This window comes from Penicillium pulvis (assembly GCF_028828015.1).
Source record: "Penicillium pulvis strain IBT 33274 chromosome Unknown scaffold_8_segment0_segment0, whole genome shotgun sequence".
Taxonomy (NCBI): Eukaryota; Fungi; Ascomycota; class Eurotiomycetes; order Eurotiales; family Aspergillaceae; genus Penicillium; species Penicillium pulvis.
The window spans coordinates 5038354-5052884 of NW_026643080.1; the positions used below are offsets into that span (position 1 = coordinate 5038354).

The 14531-nt window shown below is 48.2% G+C and overlaps 5 protein-coding genes across 5 annotated transcripts; 4 read left to right on the forward strand and 1 right to left on the reverse strand.

Annotated features, from left to right (window-relative positions):
* Positions 1 to 263: 263 nt before the first annotated feature.
* Positions 264 to 692, forward strand: N7503_011315 (uncharacterized protein; the record flags this gene model as incomplete). Its single annotated transcript, XM_057070861.1, has 2 exons — positions 264 to 342; positions 466 to 692. 2 exons carry the CDS (start codon positions 264 to 266, stop codon positions 690 to 692), a joined length of 306 nt encoding a protein of 101 aa, XP_056917472.1.
* A 232-nt stretch (positions 693 to 924) lies between these two features.
* Positions 925 to 2760, reverse strand: N7503_011316 (putative aromatic amino acid aminotransferase; the record flags this gene model as incomplete). The annotated part of the gene is made up of 3 exons (XM_057070862.1): positions 925 to 1954; positions 2011 to 2569; positions 2628 to 2760. 3 exons carry the CDS (start codon positions 2758 to 2760, stop codon positions 925 to 927), a joined length of 1722 nt encoding a protein of 573 aa, XP_056917473.1.
* Positions 2761 to 3547: 787 nt separating this feature from the next.
* N7503_011317 (uncharacterized protein) lies at positions 3548 to 6239 on the forward strand (the record flags this gene model as incomplete). The annotated part of the gene is made up of 8 exons (XM_057070863.1): positions 3548 to 3613; positions 3717 to 3740; positions 3793 to 3914; positions 3982 to 4505; positions 4562 to 4860; positions 4917 to 5348; positions 5399 to 5646; positions 5696 to 6239. The coding sequence occupies 8 exons, from the start codon at positions 3548 to 3550 to the stop codon at positions 6237 to 6239; spliced, it is 2259 nt and encodes a 752-aa protein (XP_056917474.1).
* Positions 6240 to 7184: 945 nt separating this feature from the next.
* Positions 7185 to 9012, forward strand: N7503_011318 (putative lysophospholipase; the record flags this gene model as incomplete). Its single annotated transcript, XM_057070864.1, has 3 exons — positions 7185 to 8166; positions 8230 to 8594; positions 8689 to 9012. The coding sequence occupies 3 exons, from the start codon at positions 7185 to 7187 to the stop codon at positions 9010 to 9012; spliced, it is 1671 nt and encodes a 556-aa protein (XP_056917475.1).
* Positions 9013 to 12420: 3408 nt separating this feature from the next.
* On the forward strand, positions 12421 to 14218 carry N7503_011319 (tannase; the record flags this gene model as incomplete). The annotated part of the gene is made up of 2 exons (XM_057070865.1): positions 12421 to 13539; positions 13592 to 14218. The coding sequence occupies 2 exons, from the start codon at positions 12421 to 12423 to the stop codon at positions 14216 to 14218; spliced, it is 1746 nt and encodes a 581-aa protein (XP_056917476.1).
* Positions 14219 to 14531: the final 313 nt, after the last annotated feature.

Genomic DNA, 14531 nt, shown 5'->3' on the forward strand with positions numbered 1-14531 from the left:
GGTGACTGGAGTTGATTGTGGCAACTTCGGGGGATATCTAGTTCTTAGATCCCAACCAATGGAACTGGAACCCTGCTTCTTGTAAGGTAGTCATGAGGCTATATAAAGCACGTAGTGATTCCCATGTTGATTTTGAAAGCCATTATCTCTGATTAACTCATTTCTCTTAAGTCTCCTTGTGAGATTCCTTGAAACCCCCTTTACACCTCTTTGGAGTCTTTTGAGAATTCAAAGTATAACATCAAACCACCCAATCAGCAATAATGCGTTTTGCTTGGCTACTTGCCTTGCTTGGGCTAACAAGCGCCGCCCTAGCGGCCGCCATTGCTGAGCCAGAACCAGGTTTGTACTCTTTTTTTGATCGGCAAGTAAGATGATATACTAAGTCTCATCAGCATTTGACATAGTCCAACGGGCTGAGGAGGAACAGGCAGCGAACGAGGGTACTACCACCGATGATGGTAGGGGACCTCCAGGTGGAGGTTGGGGTGGGGGTGGAGGCCGAGGTGGAGGCAGAGGAGGCGGAGGCTGGGGCGGGGGAGGAGGTAGAGGAGGAGGACGAGGAGGCGGAGGCTGGGGTGGTGGAGGTGGCGGCAGAGGAGGAGGCCGTGGAGGAGGCCGTGGAGGAGGCCATGGAGGAGGCCATGGAGGAGGATGGGAGTAGTGACATAATTGGAAAAGTGGGTTACTGAGAGATGAAGATATTCCTGGGATTTACGGGGAAACAGTCTGGTACTAGGAAAGCGAAATTGACTCTTGATTCGTGACTCGTGTCACTAAAATGGCATTAAAAACGAACCCGCATTCTTAAAGCAAGAAATTATTGTTCTCAATCTATAGCGTAACCTCACTAAGCAAGAGGGCATTAGATTAGATCACAGGACAGAAAGATTCTTCCACTGGATAATGCACCTTGAAAGTAAATTAGCAGCCAGTACCCAAGAAGTTGGCCTCAGGGCTCAGCTGTAGCATCCGCATATCCAAAGTATCAGCATCCTCTAAACCATCAAGATTCTTGCGCTGCCAGAAGGACCGGATTCCATCAACAAGTCTCTGTGTGAAATTTGCAACATCATCGGCATTCATTGGTGCGAAAGAAAGCCGGAAGTATCTGTAAGCCAGCTCAATTGATTCAGGGCTGGCAGCAAACATACTGCCTGGGCCAATTAAGCATAAGGCTGGCTTTTGCGTAAGGTGGATCCAAAAAGCACTGGACAGCTTTTGAGGGCTATACTGAGACACAAGAGGATGTGCCTCGAAGTACACCTCGATCCAAGTAAACATACCAGCTTTTGGCCAGATAAATTCGAACATTTGAGCTCTGTCGACTACCTCCCAGTCTTGAGCATGATCTGCAGATCCAGAGAGGAAAAATTTGTTATCCTCCAGAATGGTACACATGGATTGCATACGCTTCTCATAGCCTTCTCGCAGGCCTTCTAGCCAGTGTACCCAGCCATCCATCTGCCACCCTGGAGAATCTTGCAGCTTGTAAAACCGAGCTTTTGTCTCGCCGTCTTGCTTACCCATGAGCATCTCTGCAACGATGGACTGCACGAATCCACTAGGCTGTTGAGTAGAACATTCGGTGATGCGAGTCAGACGTTCGATGATAGCGGGCTGTGCAGTGATCCAGCCAAGTCGACTTCCAGGCGCGATGGACTTAGAAAAGGTGTCGAGTCTGATTACTCGGCCCTCTGTATCAATGGATAGATATGATGGGGCCAACGCATCCAAAAACGGATAGCCCGATGACTTTCCTTCCGCATTGTAGTTTCGGGGGCTTGGAATGGACGAACCGCGAGCCTGAGCTTCCATCTCGTAAGCAGACGGAAATTGTAAGTTCCAATATGGTTCATCCTCAACAATGATCACGTCATATTTCTGGCAAAGGGCGTAGATTTCTTTTTTGCGCTCAATTTGTAGCACACCTCCAGTAGGATTCTGACCCATGCTGTTTTCAATTGTCAATTCCAAGATTTGAAAAGGATGTGAAAGCTTTCAACTTACGTCACAGTGTACATAACATGGGGTCGACGACCACGTCGAAAATCCCAATTCTCCAAGACGTCTTCGAGACCACCCTCACCAAAAGCACACATACCCTGTTCATCCATAGCTACTCCGACCACATTTAATCCCCGTGGTTTGACGGTCTGGATAGCATTCATGTAGGCAAACTGCTCACATAGCACCCCCTCCCGCTGCCGAATCCAATCACGATCGGGATTCCAGATATTGGTCAAAAGTTCAATAGCTTTGGAGAAGCCATCGGTGTTACCGCAGCTCAAAATGATTTCCGGACCCCCTGCGTAGGGTACATTAGGATGGAGGTGATCGCGGGTGAATTGTCGCAGAAATGAGAGCAGCGCCGGATAACCTTCCGCTGTGCCATACTGCAGAGCCGTGGTCAAGTCGATCCGTCGTTGAACATCGGTGGCCTGGGACTGTTTGGGGACGACAAGACGTTCTGATCTCGAGTCGCCGGCGCTAATGGGCTTCAGGCGGTCTGGTCGGGCGATGTTTGCTTCCAGAGTGTCATAAGGGAAGTATGTCTGGTGTGGCAAACCTGTGTAAATAAACAATCAGTCACGGTTGCACCAACATTGGATTTTGGGGGGCTGGACCTCCAGCAAAATTGGCCAGGCCTGGAATCTGGTAGTACTTGTAATAGCTTTTGACGAAACTCGCAAGACGGTTTTTGGTGGTGTAGGAGTAGTGGTGTGACAAATCCATCGGGTGTGGGGCTGTCGCTGTCATGTTGATCGCGGCTCAACGGTCGTGCAGATGTCAGGTCGGAAAATTAATGCACGTTGGAATTTGGAAGAAAGAAAATAAACAAGACCAAAAGGACGCTATATCTGTATTTCTAATCTTTCCCCAAGAACCAAGGAATCCCCAAACCCCCGCACAAGCCGACTCGCGTGCTTGATAAGCAAAGCCGTTGGGTCCCGGCGGTCCACTAGATAGTCAAGAAGCAATCTGATAGGGTAGATGATGTGGTCTAAGTGGCCCAGACAAAGAAGATAGGCTGGAACGCAATCCAGCGAGGCGTTTCTTATCTTGGAAGTCATGGAAAGTTTGTAGATGGGTGAGAGACTGTACATTATACGTGCAGGTAGAGCATTATTGGCTCCCTTTTGGTCTAAAAATCTAGGCTAAATTATCCACACCGCTCAAAATCAAGATGACACTCAGTCAAAGAGCAACTGCAAACCTCCGATCCCTTGTCGTTGGAAGCATGGAGTAGAAGTGGATCAGGGGTTTGGATATGTCGCCGATTGGCAGCCCCCTGGGCGAACACCATGTAGTCCATCGTCTTTGTTTCCACAACTCTCTTCAATCAGATACAATAGAACCTTGTTGTCTTTGATGACTTTATGGAAAGCTTGTCTCTCCACAAGATCTCAGGACAATTACTTGAACATGTATATTAAGCTTTTCAACAGGCCCCACGTGATCACCAAAGATTTGCCTAGGCAGCACCGCTTTTACCCGATGACATCAATCCCACAAGCTCAACAATAATCCTCAATCAATCCTTGTTATGGAACCCGAGGGATCCGACCACGATGAATACGAGGTGCCGAACAATGGCCTGTCCCGACGTGCGGTATGTATTGTACTCCGCTCCGAGATCCAGTGCATAATGCATTAGTGGATTCTCTAAGGAACAATGTTATATTTATCATGGAGTTTGCTAACAAATTGTCCAGTGCGATCAGTGTCGTACCCGAAAAGTGAGTTGGAGAGGATTGCACACGTATATGACGTTAACGGGAAATTTCGTAGATCCGTTGTGATAAACGCTCGCCATGTTCAAATTGCCGCAGTTCAAAAGTTGTATGTCGGTCTACCGGCGAGGGTCAAAAGCCACAGCAACAGAGAAGGCGAGTGCTTATTTCCAGTCAATAGTAAGTAATGCTCTCTTCTTCCGCAAATACACTGAGCCTTAGCAAAGGTGGTAACATTGATCGATAGTGAGAAGAAGATAGACTTGATGGAAGAGCGACTGGGAAACATCGAAAAGGCTCTGCAAGAATTGGTCACCGTTTCCCGATTGAATGGGGCCAGGCCACCGAATTCCTATGGATCATCTCAGCCCTCGCCTTTACTGCGTGTTAAAGTTGATTCTCCAGCGACAAAATCCGATCAGGCCAACCTCAAGGGTCCTGGTTATACATCTAACCCTGCTATTGAGCAACATGATCCGAGTTCTGGTTTCGAGGGGAATTCCTCACTTGCTGCACACTCGGCCTATGCAAGAGAGTTTCTGGAATCTGCTTTTTCGCATAGTACGCCGGAAGTCCTATCCAGTCCGAAAATCAACGAGGCACTTTCCTCACTACGACAGATTGTTGAGATGCAAAATAAGCAACGAGAGATTGACCCCCAACGGGCTCAGTTTCCAGATCAAGAGAACAGGTTAGGTGCCCGTTTTGATGTTCGCCAGCTAGAGCTACCACCGCTGTCTGCTGTGTTGATAGTTCTCAGAAATTTAAAAGGTATGGTCGGATCCATTAAACTTGATAGCTCATTTCCCGCTCATTGCACTGTTCAGAACATCCAACATCGTCATTCAGTGGCTATATTCCATTCTTCGAGATAGATTATTTTATCGAAAAATGCCGAGACGTCTACTTTTCCACCGATGATTATTCTGATGCAGCCTTTATTGCTGCCACATTTGGACTCTACAGCATCTTTATTGAGTTATCATTCTCTGAGAAAGAACCAGCCACTCGGAATGAGTACAATCAATATGTGCAGATGTGCAAGGACGGCCTGGAGGCAGCGCTGGCAAACTTGAACATCTTAATGCCTGCAACACATGAATATATCGTGGCATTATCTCTCGGGGTAATCATTCTTCCTGGTTTTGTGTTAATACGGATAACTTCTAACGATAACATCAGGCGCTTCATGGAGTTGAGATTTCAAAGCCCTCGCTTAGTTGGACACTTGCTTCAACTGCTATGCATATGTGTCAAACATTAGGCTATCATCGCATATCGTCCATGGAGCATGATCCCCCGTCAGTCCAGAAAGAAAAGCAATGTCTCTTTTGGTCTGTGTACACAATATTAAATTTGATGTCTTTGCGACTTGGGCGTGCTTCTGTGATCCAAGACTTCGACATCGCGCTGCCCTCACCGTTTGAGACCTTCCCATGCAATGATATCTGGGGCCACATATGTGCCTTGTGGACCACACAGGCTATGATACAGAACAAAGTGTACACAACTTTGTACAGCCCTGCAGCTCTGAATCAGCCCGAAAGTGTGAGAGTATCTCATGCGCGCAGTCTAGCCGCTGAGATGAAATCCACCATCATCGAGCCATTTGAAGTACGCTGATCTAATCAATTGAATTTACATGGTTGCTAATTATCGTACAGCGTATGATGTCCTCGGACCAAAGACTTTGCGAAGTAGATATCTTATACCTTCAGTGCGACAAGGTCAGTCGTCTATCAATGTTAACATTGATATACCGTGCGATTCCTGCACCAGCCGGAACTGGCTCGTCTAGCACATTCATACCTGAATGTGTTGAGACAGCTCGAGCTGCACTTGAGCATCACCAAATGTGCTTTGGTACTATAGGAGAGAATAATAAGATCATGCAACGCTCTTATATGCATTGGTAAGTGAATCTTAAGAATGAGTCTCCTATAACACCTAACATCGCACAGGGCAATTCTCGTCTCCCCCTTTGTCCCTTTCATTGTCATTTTCTGCCATGTAATCGCAACGTCCGACAAAAAAGATCTCACTCTCCTAGAAGATTTCATCGCCTCCCTCCACACTCTATGCTCAATCTCCCAATCTGTCGATCGGCTTCACAACATTTGTTCTGTCTTTGGCACTGTCGCAAGACTATATGTCGAAGCCAAAACCCGAAATAAGGCTGGAGAAGATTCAGGTCTTGCTTCGGTCGGACAGGAGTTTGACGTTTACCTTAGCGCCCTGGGACTAGCGCCTAGTAACGCGATCACTAGTGGCCAAGGTTACTTTCAGCCTGATGCCATGCTAGCCACTCATGTTGGAGTCCCGGAGTCTGCGACACATATGACTGAGGTAGCTGGGCCACTTATGCAACCCCAAGGCCAGAGTCAAGAGACCATGTCTGAAGCTGAGATGATGCAGGCGACGCAGTTGGGGAACTGGTTCTCTGGGAATCAGTATATGATGGGGCTTTTGGAGGAGGATTTAGTTCAGTTCAATCCAAATATCTGAGGGCTAACTGGAAAAGATTATTGTGCTGATTCTTATGACAGCTCTTCAGGGTGAATTTCTATGCCTCGGTTTCCATGCCTCAGTCACCTGTATTATACTACATGAGGTTCCAGACCTCGACATCATTCAGCATATAATGATATATTTGATTCTTACGGTTGTGTATATCGTTTTATATCGCGTCCCATTTCCATATTCTCTTCCAAGGCATATCATTGGTGGACAGCCCTGTACATGGAACCGCGATCTCTGAGCTATATTGCCAAACAGTTTCCGTGTTGCGGAGTTCACCTATCCCCGGGCCAGCGTTGGATTGCCGTCGTAGAAAGCTTCCAAGATTGCGCATTAAAATGACGTGGATAGGCAATTGACATGTAAAAGCAAGCTTGGCATACAACATATAGTTCTTTTGATTTACTAAAGTGACCCAGAAAATAGCCTTAAAATCTTAAAATTTATGTTCCGATTGAAAAAATGATTGGGGTAATTTCGGAAACCGAGTCGCGCCGTTGGTCCAGGCCAGGTGGAGACGGTTTAAAGTTGGAAATCGGTGAAAATCTCTCTCCAATAAGGCTGCCGTACGTAATACATTCGGGGTCAGTTTGGGGTTTCCACCAACATTTCGGCCAAATGATTCAATCACGATCTACCTGTAGACCCGATTCATTATTCGTGTCTCGGCCTCTAACCGCGTGCGTGACTACAAAAAAAAGGGAAGGAAAATTTTCTGCCCTAGCGTCATCTCCCCGCGATCCACTGATCCGAATATTTTGGAGGGGTAGTTGGAGCTTACAGGATCGTCGCATTGAAGGAGCGATACGAATTGAGATCTAAGTTGCTCGAGTTAACAAGTCTCAAGACTTTGATTTCAATCCAATAGGGATTTATCTCACTTCTGTGAAGTGCCCCTATCATTTAATGCCTTATCAGGCGTCCGGAATCACAATGGCTCTCAACGATGCGAATCTGCCTACCTTGGCGGATGAGAAGCCAGAGGAGGCGATCTTGGAATCTAGGGTGTTGATCATCATGACCGGAGGTACAATTTGCATGCAGCAGTCACCACATGGGTTCATTCCTGCCCGAGGGTTCCAAGAAAAATGCATGGCGCGAGTCCCCTCATTCAACGATGGTTCGTTATCGGTCCCGATGGACGTCATCACCAACTCCAAGGGCGATATCACAGCCCATCCCAGCTTGAGCACCCCAGTCACGAGATACGGCCGCAAAGTGCGGTACACGGTCTATGAATTCGAAGAGCTGCTAGACAGCAGCTCCATCAACGCGAAAGGTTGGGCTGAAATTGCGGAGTCCATTTATCAGAACTACACGCTGTTCGACGGATTCGTGATTTTGCACGGCACAGACAGTTTGGCATACACTTGCTCTGCTTTGAGCTTCATGCTCCAGAATCTCGGAAAGCCCGTGGTGCTCACGGGATCGCAGGCGCCGATGCTGGAGCTCCAAAATGACGCGACTGATAACCTGCTTGGGTCGCTTGTCGTGGCCGGCCACTTCATGATCCCTGAAGTGTGTTTGTACTTCAATAATAAGCTGTTCCGGGGTAACCGGACTACCAAGGTTTCTGCTAGTGATTTTGCGGCCTTTGATGCCCCGAACTGTCCCCCGTTGGCTACGACCACGTCGATGCGCACCAATGTGAATTGGGATATGGTGCACCGGCCCACGAGCCTGGCGCAGTTCCGTATCCAAACGAATTTGGACACGACTCATGTTGCTTGTCTCCGGATTTTCCCTGGTATCAAGCCTGAGATGGTGGATGCTGTTTTGAAGCTGGACGGACTGCGTGGTTTGATTTTGGAGACATTTGGGGCTGGTAACGCGCCGTCCGGGCAGGATAATGCCATGATTAACGTGCTGGCCAGCGCCATTCAGCGAGGAATTGTTATTATTAACATTACTCAATGTGAGTTACCCCACTGTCAGCGAATAACGATTTGGAGGGAGGCTCACGGGGTTTTTGTTCTAGGTCTTACTGGCAGTGTCAGCCCTGTCTATGCCACCGGCATGAGCTTATCACGAGCAGGTGTTGTGGCTGGTCTCGATATGACCACAGAGGCCGCGTTGACAAAGCTCGCTTATTTACTCGCTCTGCCAGATTCCACACCGGAGTCCGTCGCGCAGAACATGTCGCTATCCCTCCGGGGTGAGCTGACCGAATCTTCTGTTCCGGTGTTCCGACATCCCGACGGAGCTCTGCCCGAGCGCGTACAGACGCTCACTGTTCTGGGTTACGCCATCGCACAGGGTGATCTCGATAAAGTCATGACAATCATGAAAACGGAACAACACTGGCTACTAAATGACGCCGACTATTCCGGCAACACACCTATTGTAAGTCAACGCAACAATGGCGTTTTTGATTTTTACTGCCTTCCCCTTTTGGTCGCTATGTGTTGTTTTATTCTGTCATGCTAATCGATATCAGCACTTGGCGGCCACATCTCCCGCCATTTCTATACTCCACTTCCTTCTTTCACAAGGTGGATCCGTTCATCTACGCAACCGCAACGGTCGCACACCCCTATTCCTGGCCGCAAATGCAGGTCTCTCGGATCATGTGTTGCTCCTCCGGAAATCCGGAGCTCATTTGCACTCAGATGAGCGACCGGCCGCTGAGCTCTTAGCTCGTCGTAGACCAGGTGTTTGGGGATTAGCGGGCATTGACCCCAGAGAAAATAACCAACGCGAACTCGACGAGGAAAACAGTGGCGCTGGGCGGAGTCGGACCATGGCCGGGTCAGCACCGTGAGTGGGGGTGATTATAGGGGTAAAGACGTGACTTGCTCACATGCCTCTCTTCCAGAAGGCGGGGTGGAGCTAAAGAAGGTTATCTTAGGCAGGTCACATCATCGCGGTAGGACAGGGGTACAAGTGCACAGTCCTAAGCGCACGGAAAGTTATCGAACCACAAGGTTGAGCTTAGATCTCCGCGGAGGACATCGGGCCTTGCCGCCGGAGGGGTCTCAGCCATACCAAATTTTCTGGGGTCACCGCATTTCGTCCCGACTTTACGCCATCCATCACATCTTTTAGAGTAGCTTTTGCTTGCTTTTTTCTCATATCCTTAGAAATTTAGAGAATAATGTTCAGACTCATGAAATGACGTATACTGTCAGGTACATTGTGTGGCTCTAAGTTGGCTGCATGACTCTCCCATTACATCCATGATCCCTGCTAGTGGGATAGCTTTCTCCTCGGAGGACTCCGTACCTGTAGCCAAATATCGGAAGCCTTTCCGACTCTTCGAAGGCAGCTGCCAATCGCAGATTGAATTTGCGGGGTTAGGGGGCACCTATGCACAGCGTGGAGTCTATGCCTGCATTTTGTATGGCTCCAAAAGGAAAGCCTCTCCAGCACACCGTCGTAGGTACGTATGCGTACCTATACCTGCGTTTTTCTGCAAGTTTGAAGTGGGGCGTACCTGTGTGAGTTGTCGCTGCTTTTGTGAGCGCCGCACGGTGGAAGCTCTGCGCGTACATCTCAGTCTGATCTCCGCTTGGTCGTCACTAGTGGCCCTTTATTGAGCACTCAGCTCGCAGAGCAAATCAAGGTCTAAACTTGAACTGGATTTTATTGTAGTATATCATTCGAAGTCTCAATATAGTGTTAAAGTATAATTGCTTCTTCAATCTGTAGTTCCGATATTTAGATCTGAGCAGTAAACATTCCAGGGTTCAAGGCACATTATATTTGTTGCTGCTCTTTTTTTTTTTAGAAGCCGATGACCTCATCTAGATCATGATCCAGAGAAGTGTAGCCTTGAGAGCTGGATTATTCAATGTAATATGACAGCAAGTCTTGGAAGAGACAGGTGTGAGTTGAGCTATCAGAGCCAACCATTTGGGCATGCTCAGGTAATTTATGGGGGCCGCATGTACACACTATTACAGTAAAGTACGCAGCCAGCACCGCCACTCACAAATTCTAAAATTTCAAATTCGGCGTATGGTAATGTAAATAGCTGTTCAATTATACAGTCCATGGTTGCTACACAGGACAGTTCGACCATGAGTAGACCTTCAACACCTATTTGTTGGTGCAACCCCGAGGTCTAATTTCTCCGGAGTTAACACTTGAGGTGTTTGCAAGAGTTGGCCATGTAAGCCAGCTGGCCACTCCAAAACAAATAGTAAATGTGATATTACCTCAATGTGAAGCAGAAATATATAGTTCTGAATTCATCAATAGCCAAGCCAAATAATTTCCTCCAAATCGGATTAAGGCGCTAGCCCTAAGCTTGACGCAAAGTGCTATGACTATTGAAGTTAACGCCAAACATTGTGACCGATTGTTGTTATGATATGAAATTGTGATTATTGTACAGTTGACTATGTATGTGATTTGGGTGGCCGGCTGGCTTACATGGCCGACTCACTTACCGAAGACGTTACTCTCTGCTACAACCTTCCTGTGTACCCACTGCTCCTCCAAACCAATGAATTGACTGGCCAGACTGAGTTTCTAGCAGCCACTCGTGGATATAGACCGAACAATTTCTTGGGACAATCGCCATGAGATATTTTGTTCGATCGTGTCAACCTTGGAAGGGCTACAGCAATACAAGCCCCTTCCAGATCTACCGCCGAGTGTTCATCCTTTTCAGATTGTTGAACTAATATTATTTCATGCAAGGCAATCGATAAATGTCATGAAATCTAGCCTGAAAGAGGTCCATGAACAACCGAGATTCACAATAAAGCGGGCAAGAAGCACCGAGCCACTTTATGTTTTAAGGTCATTCAAGTTGGCTTCAAGTTGGCTTTGGTGTTCCAATATTCAGTAATGCATCAAGAGAAATATTGGAAATACTGCGGATCTATCTGTTTCTCAAGCTTTACGACCAGGTCTTGTCAAGCCAGTCCCTGAAGTCTGTATTGGGATTCATCTAGAGATTGTGCCAAAGGTTAATTTCGATTTAATGGGTTTCGGACCTCACTAAGTAACTTTAGGTACGAGTGTTTAGCTGGTCACCCTTTGATGACTAGATGAAGAATCATAAAGAGCATGTCATAAATGGCAAAATGCCCCTCGAATGACGAAGCAAAAGAGGGAAACAAACTAGAGATGGTATCTGACAGCATTGGAAACAGAAGAGCCTGACGCGCAAAACAAGAGAGGCGAACTGCCGCGCTGCAAAGCGGGTAACAAGACACACGTGACCTCGCTTCAAGCACTCAGTGCGAAATAAGGAAATAAGCGTTTAGATTGACCATCTAATCAGATCAGCGTTGAATGGCGAAGTTCACTCCGTTACCGTTCTCCATAAGGCTGAATACTTCCACGGTCGCCCAAGTCTCAGTGTCCTTTCGAGTGACAAGACATGAGACCTTTGAGGATCGAGGACACATTGAGGACATGTAGATAGCACAAAATGTAGTTTATCGATTTCTATCGCAGTGCGTTATCTTGACTCCGGACATCACACTTGAAAGGGCTAGTTCTGCGAGTATTCCAAACACACGTTCCAAGGGGTTGCGCGTCTGAAGAGCGGAACTTTCTTTCAATCCGATGCTCCTCAGCAACTTTGTTGGGGTTTCCAATTGATTGTACTTTAATCTGCCCATGGGTGCCTCTATAGCAAAAGATCCAGATGGCGCAATGACGATATACCTTGATTTCGACAAGACGCGTCCTCACGCCCTCATCAGTATTCGCGGCCTACGCGGCTGGAATGGCTTGATGGTAGGGCTCCCAGATGGGAGTCTGGTTTGCACAACTCCCGAATTTGTTGAATAAATGCGCTATAGTGGATGAACATAACCAAGGTTCAAAGTGGAGTCGCCGTCTGAAATACACCGACAAAGTGCCGTAATTTGTGGCAGGGTCGTGCCAAGAACAGGGCCTCGGCTTCGGTTCAAACGGACAAAACAACCGGATGAGGAGAACTAGTCGTCGATCATGGCCCGGTTATCGATCTGCAAGGGCCCACCTTCGTCACTGTTGTCTTGAGCGTTTATCCGGCCGCGTCACCAAACTTCAATGGTCGATGCAGCCGACGTACGGCTCAATTTAACTCAGAACAAGCAATCGTACGCGTAATTTAAGGGATGATCTCATTTAATGTGAAGAGTACTGAGTAATTATAGACGGTTAGTATAAGTTCTCCACGACCGTTCCAGTAAATTGTAGATCAAGACCATTAAAAGTTTCCGCCAGAATGAATCGGGCCTTGATTCTCCTTGCTTCGGCCAGTGCGGCTTATGCAACCTCTCTAAGCAGTGCATGCACAGCTGCGCGTGTTCGCGACTCGTTGCCCGAGGACGGCTACATTCTGGGTGTCACCTTTGACCAAGACTCGGTCACTGCCAATGCTGTCTACAACTCCTCGCACTCTGATGAGGTCTTCTTCCCCGATGCCACCATCAACTACTGCAATGTCACCTTCACCTACACCCACGAAGGGTCGGATGACACCGTGATTCTTGGCTACTACTTGCCAGCGCCTTCGAACTTCAAGAACCGCTTCCTTGCTACTGGTGGTGGTGCTTATGCCATCCAGTCCGGCTCGATGTCCGCCCCCGGAGGTGTCATGTACGGCGCCGCCTCGGGCTTCACCGATGGAGGATTCGGAAGCATGGACACTGACTTCGATGACATCTTCCTGCTTAACAACGGTACAATCAACTGGCCGTCTGTTTACATGTTCGGTTACCAGGCTATCAAGGAGATGACTATCATCGGAAAGCAATTCACCAAGAACTTCTACGACGTCGCCAACAACACCAAGGTCTATTCCTACTACCAGGGCTGCTCCGAGGGAGGTCGTGAGGGATTCTCCCAAGCCCAGCGCGCTGGTGAGGAGTATGATGGTTTGATGATTGGTGCTCCCGCCATTCGTTACGGTCAGCAGCAGGCTAACCACCTCTACTCGAACATTGTCGAGAAGACCCTGGACTACTACCCCCCTCCTTGCGAGCTTGAGAAGATCGTTAACGAGACCATTGCCGCCTGTGATCCTCTTGATGGCCGTAAGGATGGTGTTGTGTCGCGTTCCGATCTCTGCCAGCTGCAATTCAACATGACCTCGATTATCGGCAAGTCCTACTACTGCGCCAGCTCCAGCTCCAGCAGCCTTGGCCTTGGATTCGGCAAGCGTGACTCGACCGAGCCCGCCCAGAACGGCACTGTCAGTGCCGAGGGTGTTGCTGTGGCCCAGAAGATTGTCGACGGATTGCATGACTCGAAGGGTCGCCGCGCCTACATCTCTTACCAGATGGGTGCCGCGTTCGATGATGCCGCAACCTCTTACGACTCTACCACTGGCGAGTGGGGACTGGTAAGACTTTTCCTCTCTAATGAAGCTATTTCCATCTTACTAATGATTGTAGGATATTGCCGGCGCTGGCGGTGAATGGATTGCCCGTTTCCTGGAGCTGCACGACGAGGACAACCTGTCCAGCCTGGAGGGTTACACCTACGACACCCTCGTTGGCTACATGAAGCAGGGCATGACCCGCTACATGGACTCTCTCCAGACTACTATTCCTGACTTGACTGATTTCTACGAGAACGGTGGAAAGATTATCCACTTCCACGGCGAGCAGGATGAGTCGATCCCCACTGGCTCCTCCATCCACTACTACAACTCCGTTCGCCAGACCATGTACCCCGGCAAGTCATACAACGCTTCCACTGCTGCCCTGAAGGAATGGTATAAGCTCTTCCTTGTTCCCGGAGCTGCTCACTGTGACACCAACACCGCCCAGCCCAACGGTCCCTTCCCCCAGACCAACTTCGAGGTTATGTCTCGCTGGGTTGAGAAGGGTATTGAGCCTGTCACCCTGAATGCCACCATTCTTCAGGGTGACTACGAGGGTGACAACGAGCAGCTCTGTGCCTGGCCTCTTCGTCCTTACTGGAAGAATGGAGGCAAGAACTTCACCTGCGAGTACGACCAGGCCTCCATTGACACTTTCAACTACAACTTTGATGCCTACAAGCTGCCTCTGTACTAAGGCCTAGACCTTTTTTGGCTACTGCGGGCTTGGAAGATTTACCGTTCTTCCCTCTCTCTGTATACTTCATTCAGGCCGGGTAAGCATATTTCCAGCGCCATATATATTAGAATCATTTACACAAGACTGTTTTTTTAGATAGTCCAATGCAGCCTCGATGAGGTCAATTATTCAATTTTCACATATGCATCCACGGATGGTTAAACCAACACCCTAAGATAAAATTCTCGGAAGATACCTAAACTTTTATCATGATGCTAGAATCTAGGTTGGTCAATTACAATGAAAGCCGCAAGACCATACCCTCGAAACT